At 31.8% G+C, this 11,017-nt stretch overlaps 2 protein-coding genes across 2 annotated transcripts; one reads left to right on the forward strand and one right to left on the reverse strand.

The window, feature by feature from the left end:
- The first annotated feature begins 643 nt into the window (after positions 1 to 643).
- LOC106355696 (probable inorganic phosphate transporter 1-9) lies at positions 644 to 5,186 on the forward strand. Its single transcript, XM_048735772.1, has 2 exons — positions 644 to 1,585; positions 3,979 to 5,186. The coding sequence occupies exons 1-2, from the start codon at positions 876 to 878 to the stop codon at positions 4,871 to 4,873; spliced, it is 1,605 nt and encodes a 534-aa protein (XP_048591729.1). The 5' UTR covers positions 644 to 875; the 3' UTR covers positions 4,874 to 5,186.
- Positions 5,187 to 9,567: 4,381 nt separating this feature from the next.
- On the reverse strand, positions 9,568 to 10,344 carry LOC106356952 (RING-H2 finger protein ATL8). Its single transcript, XM_013796659.3, has one exon. The coding sequence runs from the start codon at positions 10,271 to 10,273 to the stop codon at positions 9,716 to 9,718; it is 558 nt and encodes a 185-aa protein (XP_013652113.1). The 5' UTR covers positions 10,274 to 10,344; the 3' UTR covers positions 9,568 to 9,715.
- Positions 10,345 to 11,017: the final 673 nt, after the last annotated feature.

The raw sequence follows: 11,017 nt of genomic DNA on the forward strand, positions 1-11,017 counted from the left end.
CTTAGAACTGCATACTGAAATTTTAATGAAAATTTAAAAAACTTACAAATGAAATAATTTAGTTGATATTCAATTATGCTCACAACGAGATGAATAAACAATTTGGCTAATAATTCAAATTGTTAACTTTTGATCATATCCAAATAACTTCAACGTTCATTTTAAACAAGCATAAATATATACTTACATACTTTACAAAATGTAAATCATACCAAATTATATATTGGTTCATTCATCAGTTCAGCCCAAAGTAAAATCTCTAATTTTAGTGGATTTAAATAGATTTTATTGGGGTTTAAAATAAAAGGTTCTTTTGAAAACCCAAACTGAATTACATATATATTAAGAACATTGATTTGAGCAAATTGAATACTAACGTTTTAATTAAAAAAGTAACATGGAATTAGACGTTTGGGTCAGTATCATTTCTATTAATAACAAGAGTCAAATAATTAAATAACAATAACATTATCTAAACCTTTTACTGAATTTTATTTATAAACTCAAAAATATAAATTTTCATTATCCATAAAGTTATTAAAAAAAATTCTTCAAAGCAAAAAAAAAAACATTATTGTGTTGTGACCATCATGAGAACAGACGTGAAAAAGGAAACTTTATAAGCCTTTATAATCAGATTTTATTAAAGAAAAAGTCAACTAAAAGAAGTGGAGTCGATCTAGGGCCTAGGGGAGGTGTTGTGTTCCTCGCAGTCAAAGCCTCTCCAAGTAGAAAACTCTTCAGACATTATTTATAACAAAGAGATATAGACAAAGACTTCGATAGTTCTCAGTTTGTGTATCCACGAACTCTTCCAAATATTTTTTAAAACATACAAAAGCCAAAACACATTATTTAGGGCAACTCGACGGAAGATGCCGGAGTTAAGAGTGTTATCGGCGTTAGATGCGGCGAGGTTACAATGGTACCATTTCAAGGCGATAATGATCGCCGGATTAGGTCTCTTCACCGACGCTTACGATCTCTTCTGCATAGCTCCCATCATGAAAATGATCAGCCAAATCTATTACCACAAAGATTCCATCGGAACCGCCGTTCTCTCCATCTCTTACGTCATCGCACTCTTCGGCACCGCCTTAGGACAGCTCATCTTCGGCTACTTAGGCGACCGTGTCGGGCGCCGAAAAGTATACGGTCTCTGTCTCTTGATCATGGTGTTCAGCTCCTTCGGCTGCGGTTTCTCCGTCTGCACCACTCGCCGTTCTTGCGTCATGGCGAGTTTAGCATTCTTTAGATTCGTCCTCGGGCTAGGGATCGGTGGAGACTACCCTCTCTCCGCCACGATCATGTCGGAGTTCGCTAATAAAAAGACGCGTGGGGCTTTTATAGCCGCCGTGTTTTCGATGCAGGGGTTGGGAATCTTGATGAGCTCAGCCGTGACGATGGCTGTGTGCGAGGCGTTTAAGATGGTCGGAGAGGGGAGTTTGGAGAAAATGGAGGCGGCTGGAGTGGAGACTTTGGCTCCGGCGGAGTCGGATATTGCTTGGAGGTTGATTCTGATGATCGGTGCTATTCCCGCCGCGTTAACGTTTTACTGGCGAATGCTCATGCCTGAAACCGCCAGGTTCCTTTTTTCTCAAATTTTAAATTATTTTCCGACGTAAAAACAAAAACATATATATTCGCGTATGATAACTACATTTATTAATGTTTATATGCATCATCTATATTCTATTCATATTTCTCTTTTTGTCTTGGTCTTGGTCGTTGTCATTTTTTATTTTTCTCTTTTTCACCAGTTTTTATATTTCTCTTTTTGTCTTGGCTGACTTTGCTTCGTATCAATGTTTTTTTGAGAAAGTTTTATATATATATATATATATATATTATTCTCAATGCTCTACTAAAGCGTTTGATTTTTAGTAGGACAATGTCTTGCTTATATTTATATAACCATTCCGTATTTGATAGTAATAATAATATTTTAATAGTTATGGAAAACATTATCTTGCTTGAGTACTTTGTTGCAATTGTCCGCAAACTTGAGAATTTTTCACTTTTTTCTTAGTGAAATCTCAACGCAAAATTATAAACTAAATCATTAAGGCTCCGACTGGTGACATGTAGTATTAGAGTTGAATTACAGTATGATTTGTAGTTCGATGTAACTTGCAGTAAAAAATATGTGGTAAAAAAGTAAGTTTATGTGGTAAGTTTTGCAGTAAAAATAAAAGTTATCATTTTATTAAAATTTATGACTGGTAACATTTTTGATGTATAAGTTGCAGTATGAGTTCTGAATAAAAGAATTAAATATATAAATTGATAAATAGAATTTTTTATTAAGCTCTTTTTAAAATAAATAAAAAGGAAAAAAATTATTTTAAATAAGTATAAAAAGTTTGAAAAAAAAAATTTAAATTATTTTAAGCTATTTTTGTTTAAATATATATAATTATATATATATATATAATAAACAAAAAAAATCTCATATAAACATATGAATATATGTATGTAAATTATAAAACAATTTTTAAAAATTAATTTAAATGGAAGTAAGAAAGTTTATAAAGTATTTTGGCTAGCAAATAAATAGTTGTGTACAATAGTTGAGAATATTTATTAAATAACCAAAGTAATTGTTGGACAATTGCCATGTTTTAAAAGTTAATAAATTTCTATAGAAATAAAAAACGTGAACAACTAAACAAAAAGTTACTAACTCAAGTCAACTCAAGCTCTAATACATGCAATTTTCTTTGATGTTGGCTTAACATTTGATTTGTTGATTTTACAAAGGAGATAACTCAAAGTGTAACTCAACCTTACCACATTCTAAATCAACACACAAACTCAAAAGTTCACAACAAAATCATGATTGGTAACATTTCTGATTAATATTCTTAACTCAAACTAAATCAAGTGTAAAACATGTCACCAATCAAAGCCTAAAAGTATGTTTAATTGTGTGTTGAACATAAGTTCTACCCACGTTTCCATACGAAATAAGGTTGGAGAAACTCTGCGACTGAAGAATTCATGAAATTTAACCTAAATTCGATATGATTTTGCTCCGATTATAGATATAAAATAATACTACAAAATGTGTAGTAATATAAAGAGTGGAAACGTCGTGGTTTGCTTCTAGGAAGTAAGTTGACTTGTGAGGGAATATACCGAACACAGTTGTATATATACCTTTTTAGGCTACATCATGATAACGTATTCGGATAGTGTTCTTATTTTAACATGTCTAATATATGGTTTTAGTATGCCTTGTATTTGTTAATTATTCTTCCCAGGTATAAGCTCCAGCTAAGAAACGAGTTCTAGTATATAATAACTAGATCTAATTTCTCCAAATAATATTCAATCTCTTCCTATCAAGTTCTTCCACTTTGATTACCTTGCTTTTTCATAAAATGTCGAAAATATATACATGTGTTATGTGTGTATATATATATATATCGTATGATTAATTTTAGTTTTAGCTGCTAAAACTTTTTCTAATAACAAACCTAGCTAATCTGTTTCGACTGGCTAAAATTTTAGTAAATCTTTTTAACGATAAAGCAAATTAAAGTGGTTAAAATCAATTGAAAGATTTATCTAATTAGTTTAGTTAATTAATTAATTTATTAGAAATGTCACACATACTATAAACTGGGACATAAAGTACAATATATAAAAGGCATGTCATTTATTCATTGTCAGCATTGATTATTTAGTGAGCTTTGATATAATATTCTCTCTTTTTGTTATAAGTTTAGTTGAAATAAGAACATACTAATAATTTACATATGTTTATGTCAGAATAATGCTATATTTTGCTACAAAACTTTGAAAATGTTGAATATATATTTATAATATTCTCCACAAACTAAAAAAACTATAACTTCTAATTTAGATGATTTTACAATGTTAAGTATTTACTTTTGAATTTTCTCTATTTCAGTATTTTGAACTAAATAATCAGATCAATCGTTTAAAATACTAAACATTTTAAAATGCATGCAGATACACAGCACTAGTTGAGAACAACGCAAGACAAGCAGCAAAAGACATGCAAAAAGTCATGTCCGTATCCATGTCTCAAGTAGCCGAAGATACATTATCGGAGACACTAGAACTACCACCATCTACTTCTTCCTCCTACAAACTCTTCTCCCGCCGTTTCTTCAGCCTCCACGGCCGTGACCTCTTCGCAGCCTCAGCCAATTGGTTCCTAGTGGACGTAGTCTTCTACACAAGCAACCTCCTCCTGTCTCAAATCTTCAGTTTCTCCAACAAACCTCTCAACTCCACAAACGTCTACGACTCTGCCTTCGAGGTGGCTAAGCTAGCAGCCATCGTAGCCGCTTGCTCCACCATCCCCGGCTACTGGTTCACCGTCTACTTCATCGATAGAATCGGTCGTGTCAAAATTCAGCTTATGGGGTTTTTCTGTATGGCCGTTGTTTACCTAGTCGCTGGGGTTCCGTACAGTTGGTATTGGTCTAAGCATGAGAAGACTAATAAAGGCTTTATGGTTCTCTATGGACTGATCTTCTTCTTTAGCAATTTTGGGCCTAACACGACGACCTTTATTATCCCGGCCGAGCTTTTCCCGGCTAGGTTTAGGTCAACTTGTCATGGGATATCCGGAGCTGCCGGGAAGTTTGGGGCCATTGTCGGGACGGTTGGTTTCTTGTGGGCCACGCAGCATGAAGAAGAGGACAAAGGAGAAGTTTTTCCAGAGGCGAGACGCGTGAGGATAGCGTTTTTAATCCTTGGTGCAGTTTGTATCGCTGGAGTCTTGGTGACGTACTTCTACACTCGTGAAACTATGGGAAGGTCGTTAGAAGAGAACGAAGAGGACGAGATTGATTCCACATGTGCATCTTCTGGTAATGAGTTATTCCCTATAGAATAGTGATTTTGATATCACAACACAATCAATCCTCTTTTGATTGTCCTATTCTAATTTAACTCTGAATTTCCTTGGTTTTGATGTTTGATATACGTTAAGTTTTTTTTTGTTCTCGTGTTTAATTGACTTCTTTTTTTTTATTTGTTTTCTACTATTTAAATCCGTGCATTTAAAACGGTATATGGATGTCAAAGCTTGGTCAGCTTGACTCTAAACATGATTGAATATCACTCACTTTTGGTTGGGAAAGAAGCCACCTGGTTGCTTCCACATAACCTTATGGCTTACTATTGTACCTCTTCATCCCAATGAAACCTTCCCCCCCCCCCCCACCCCCACCCCCCCCCCCATTTTGATCCCCTAGACTTCGTCACTATGACGTAATCCATGCCCTTTTTGGATAAACTATACTTAGGTTTCTTTGGATGGACCCATCTTTTTATTTATATTGCAATTTATTTTGGTTCTGTGAAAATGACACTTCAGATGAGTTGCTACATTCGGCCGGTTAGGCGGTCTACCATAGCTAAAAATGCTTTAGCCAACTGAAAAAAAAAACTTGCTGTGACTTTCAAAAATCAGGATTTATCACCAATGTAACCTCTGTTTTGGCTAACCAGGCACAACCCTAACCATATTCGATTATGGTCTTCTAATGATTTTGCCGGTTTGCAGTGTCAATGGTTCAGTTTTGAACTTTTTATGAACATGCAACAAGAGATTGTTTTTATTTTTATTTTTAAAAAGAGATTGTTATTATAATGGTTTAGCCGGTTGGCAGTGTCACTGGTTCAGTTTTGAACTTTTCTTCATGAACATGCAACAAGAGATCGTTACCATCTCCCTCTCTGATGTTTTTCCCCAAGAGAGAAAAATTCGATTTGTTAAGTTCACTCTAGTTTCGACTTTCGAAGCCTAATTAATACCAACAAGGCCTAGCAATCGATAGTAACTAAAATATTAGGATACTAATTCTTCCTAGCTCTATATATTTCATTTTTTCATAAGCGCTGACAAAAATTAAAATATTTCAACAATCTACAAAACCAATTCAAATTAGTTAAAATTGAGAATAGATCATAGATAAACTTATCATTTCGAAAAGCCAAAATTTCCAGATCAAAAACGTTAAATACTCCAAATCAATAAAGCATGCGCATCAGCGCATGTATATTCCATAACAAAACATATCAAGTCGTGCATTAGAAATTTAGTCTTATTCAAGTGTAAAATTTATAATGCGCGAACGAGATATTGCTTTATGTCTATCAAATCAGAATGTCATGAACATTATGTTAATGCGTCCAAAAATGTACACTTTAAACATTCATATATATTCAACCAATGATGATTTTGTTTAAGTATAACACCACTAGCTAGGGAATCAAGCATTCATGGAAATATACATAAATAAATGAAATGTTGGTAACAGAAAAATGCAAAAACATGAATGCGCGGAAATCTCCGGCCAGATATGGAATGTTGGTATCATTATTTTTCTATGAGAATTTATAGTTTCTACTTTCGACACAAAAGAAGCTCTTCACTTTATACTTCCTGCTCTTTTTGTGATTCAAAAAAAAAATCATCCTTAATAGTTTAATACTAGGTAATAACCCGCGCCTTGCGCGGGATGTGATTATTAGTTTCGTTATTTTTAATAAAAAAGACAATAAATCTGTTTAATCTGGATATTGGTTAGGTTTTACGTTTTTTTGTTTTTAATCTTCTAAAATATAACTATTATTTTAAATTAATATTCATTTTAGTTTATTCGGTTAAAACATTTGATTTTTTGGTTTTTTTCGGATAAAAACCTAAAATTAATATTATATGTTTATTTTCATATTATGAAGTTTAGATAGTTGTCATGTCGAACCAATAGTTTCATATTATAGTTTTTAAACAGATAATAGTTTAAGAAAAAGAAAAGAAAATTATTAAGACAAATCATTTCACTACAATTTGGTCGGTAGTGAAAGAAACATTAAGAAAAAATATTTCAACTTTCAAAAAAATTAGATACTTTAGCTGTGGTGAATACTTAGTTATAAGATGCTCACATCAAGGTGCACATGTATGTTTATGTAAAAAGTATATAAAAATAGTTGAAAAATATATAAAGATATTGTTAATTAATATTAAATGACATTTTTGTTCAGAATAATACATGAAAGATAAAATTAAAATTTATTTAAAATAAAAAAGACCTTGACATTAGTCATTTTTTCATCAAAAGAAAATAAAATTATATTCGTAAATAGGGGTGGACACATATCAAGTATCTGGATATTTGGAAGCATTCTTGTCAATTCGATCTTTAGCCACCTAGATATTCGGTGACTCCGATATCCGAAATGTTTTAGAATTTTAAAAAAATATCCGATTTGATTCGTAAATAAAATAAAATTTTAAAAATAATTTAATAATAACATTTTATTACAAAAATAAAACATTATATAACCTTTTAATTCTAGTACCTAATATAATAAATTTATATTGTAAAACTGATATAAAGTATAATATATATAATTCTTTTCATATATGTATATATATGCATATAACATATCGAACTAGATATATGTTCCTAAAAATATTGGTATTAGTGATTTGCTTCTTTTTTGGATATTGTATTTTAGTATTTGATTTGTTTCGTAAAGTTTCAAATATCAAGATTTTTTGGTTCAAATCAAAACGGATAACAAATCGAATCAAAATTTATGAATATTTTGCTCAATTTTATCTGTAAACAATAAAAATAATATATATATAGTTTGGCTTTTGATTCGTTATCTATTTTTATTCGAACCGAAAAATCCAGAGTTTTATTGAAACTATGTATGTGAGTTTTATATTAAAAAAATCACAAAGTACATAGTGTGAACACATTTATGACTATAGTGTGAACGCGTTAACATATTTATTATCAAATCATTGTGAGGCTGCCACATGTCTATTATAATGTGAATGCATTTATTACAATGCTTCTCTTTTAATATATAAGGGATGATAAAGTATTAGCTAGAGTTTAGTAATACGATTAGAGATATACACAAATGATATCCTCTATCCAAAGAGATAAAGCCAAATAATAATAAGATAACCGATCATGCAAATGCATGAACGTACAATAATACAATATACAACGGAATATTCGAACTTGAATATCAAATGCCACGTTAAGTATGTTTTCCAATATATGATTAGTTAGTTTTCGAGTAGTTTATATATGCAGAGTATGAACTGGAGATTGGCAGTTATATATAAAGGGTAAATTTCTAGTATGAAAAATGAAGTGAATTCATTTTTGTGCAAGAAATCTGAAATTCTATAAGACTGAATTGTATTAATTGTTGTCATTAAGTATAATTAAATCAAACGTTTTGGATTACTGGTACCTAATAGCTTGCCATCAGCTCGAAAATGTGAATGATTGTGCATTAATCACCATTCTGAACTAGTATATCACTGTAGTTAAAGGAAAAAGTGATGGTAATATATTTTGTGATAAAATGCTATATCTCATCGTCAATCATGCAATTTAGGTTACCTTTATTACAATCTTTCTATGCACATTATTATACGATTAAATAAGATTAGCACTTAGCACATGGACGCACTGCATTTTTCATAGTGGAAAAACTCCTGATAAACGATGATAGCTCGGTATGGTGGACCATCATTATTCGTACGTGTTTTATTTGATGGCTAAACGGAGAAAGATAAATAATCCAATAATATTTGTTTATCGTGACTGTAATTATCTACATCTTGACTAATCATTATCAAATTACTTTCTCATTTTCTAACTCACACTTTAGTTGTACTCTAAAGATTTTGGCGATCTTTTGTTAGGTCAATCTTCGACTACAAAATAAGACCATCTTCATGGTCATTTAAGAAGTCCTAATAATTTAAAGTCGAGTTTGATAATGTAGTGGTATACAGGCTCGTGTTTGCAATATTTATAAAGTGCTACTTTTTAACGAAAAAAACACATGAATAAATTAAATATATAGAACTCGACTTTTACTAGTTTGCTGCTTTATTAATGGAAAAGGGAAAAGAGAAAACTCAGACAACACACATCACACCATCTGTTCCATGCACACTGGTCCATCTGTATACCTTCCCATGGAATATTCCATTAAGTAATCGAAATGCCCATGTATTTGACTTCTTACATGAAATTATATACAGAACTGACATTTTCTATCGGATGAAACAAATCATTTTTATGATGAGAAATGTTGATTTATAGACTATGATAATTTAAGAAGGGCCTGGGGTTAAAAAATAATATGATTAGTAGTTAGATACTTATGTATTACTAAAGTAGGTTTCGATTCATTTGGTAGGACATGGAGCTGAACAATCTTTTTTATATGTCTACCATTAATAAATGCATCGTTACCACCGCATATTCACACACCATAAGCTAATGGATACAGACAACATCAAAATGGAATCAAGCATCTGGTAGCTAGTTTTGTTTGGTACTAAATCTTTAGTATGTTCTGTGGTCCAACGTCTCAGGTTTCAAGTTCTTGAAACTGTTTCATGCATGGTCTCTAGGAAGTTTTACAAATCGTGTCGTTATCTATAAACAATGTATTGAAGAACTTTTTTCTCATTCACTTGCAATATATAAAAAGAAATAAAGTGTTCAATGTATGAACTTTCCGTTACATAATCCATTTACAGTAAATAAGCATATATATACGTTAATAATACATATGACAGATTAACATTATCCATTAAAATGATGACAATGAACATTCTTTAGATATTATAACATGCCCAGCAAGTGCTAGTGTATAGAATGAGGGAAGGTCTAAAGCACAATCAAGGTAATAAGTTATTAGGATCTTCGCGTTGCGTGATTCCGGTATTGGGTTCGGATCCTGAGCTTGAGCTACCAGGTAACCCCCCGCATTTTTGACACCTGGCAACCACCAAGATTTGACGGCAGGAAGGACACGAAGAGTGGGACTCAAGCCACGTGTCAATACACGATACGTGGAAACCGTGACCGCACTGCGGCAACACTCTTAGCTCGTCGCCGGCGGCGAATTCCGTCAGACATATCACACACTCGACTAGTTTCTCCCCCGGTGGAGAATCCGGCGAGTAGGTGAGCTTCGGCAGAGAACGGAGGATTTTCTTCTTTAGTCCTCTGTTGGCCGCAGCTACCGGCGGTTGATGATGAGTCTGGACCGAGTTCGGGGCGGCGATACGTCGGAGCCAGGTGCATCGAGAGACAGCGACTAAGCCGAGGACGCAAATGAGTGCGCAGAGAAGAGCAGCTATGATGACTATGAGATTAGAGTTTAATGTCGGAGAAACTACAGCCGGAGACGGAGAGGTGGATTCTTCAAGAAGACGAAAGAGAAGTCGCGCCATTGCAGAGACTAGAGAAGAGAGTTTGGTTTGAAAAGTAGAGTGTGAGCGTTTCTTTAAGTGAGCCAAAGAGGAAGGGTATTTATAGTGAAATACCCGGTCCTTTGGTTGGTATTATTTACATTATAACTAGTTCATTTCCCACACATTTGTACGGATTAATATATCTATATACTTAACATTTTTTTTAATTCTAATGTTTATTTTTTATAAAAAATAGTAATTAAATTTGATAGTAATTTAAAATTATTAAAAATTATAAAACTTTAATATTCATCTTAGTAATCAATGTATTAAATTATGTTCTTTTTCATAGTTTTATTAATGTGATGTAGATTTTGGATCAAATATATTTTCTATAGTAATAATTAAATTAGGAAATTTGTATTTAAAATTAAAAATATATTGTATTTGCATTGAAAAAGAAATCATGTGGAACTGAAATGATTATATTATCGGTAGATATTGTTAATATCTATTTATTAATTAAATATCTTAAATATCATGATAATTAAATATTACAATATATTTTTGAAATAATAGTGTATATATATCAATAGAATAGTTTAATTTTTATTAATTATATTAAATATCATGATAAATATATAAATATCAAAATAAAATTTTAAATAATAATAATTAAACTAATGACTTATCCTAAAATCATAAAAATATGAAAAATAAGTAAATTAATTAAAATCATGAAGAATATGATAAGTAAATTAACTTGGTAAATATTGTTAATAT

Source organism: Brassica napus, chromosome A7, assembly GCF_020379485.1.
Source record: "Brassica napus cultivar Da-Ae chromosome A7, Da-Ae, whole genome shotgun sequence".
NCBI lineage: Eukaryota > Viridiplantae > Streptophyta > Magnoliopsida > Brassicales > Brassicaceae > Brassica > Brassica napus.

Bases quoted from the DNA above. Each gene is read 5' to 3' on its own strand.
- LOC106355696 (XM_048735772.1), top strand. From the start codon at position 876: ATGCCGGAGTTAAGAGTGTTATCGGCGTTAGATGCGGCGAGGTTACAA. The intron at 1,586-3,978 runs GTTCCTTTTTTC...AAATGCATGCAG, and splicing joins CTCATGCCTGAAACCGCCAG to ATACACAGCACTAGTTGAGA.
- LOC106356952 (XM_013796659.3), bottom strand. From the start codon at position 10,273: ATGGCGCGACTTCTCTTTCGTCTTCTTGAAGAATCCACCTCTCCGTCT.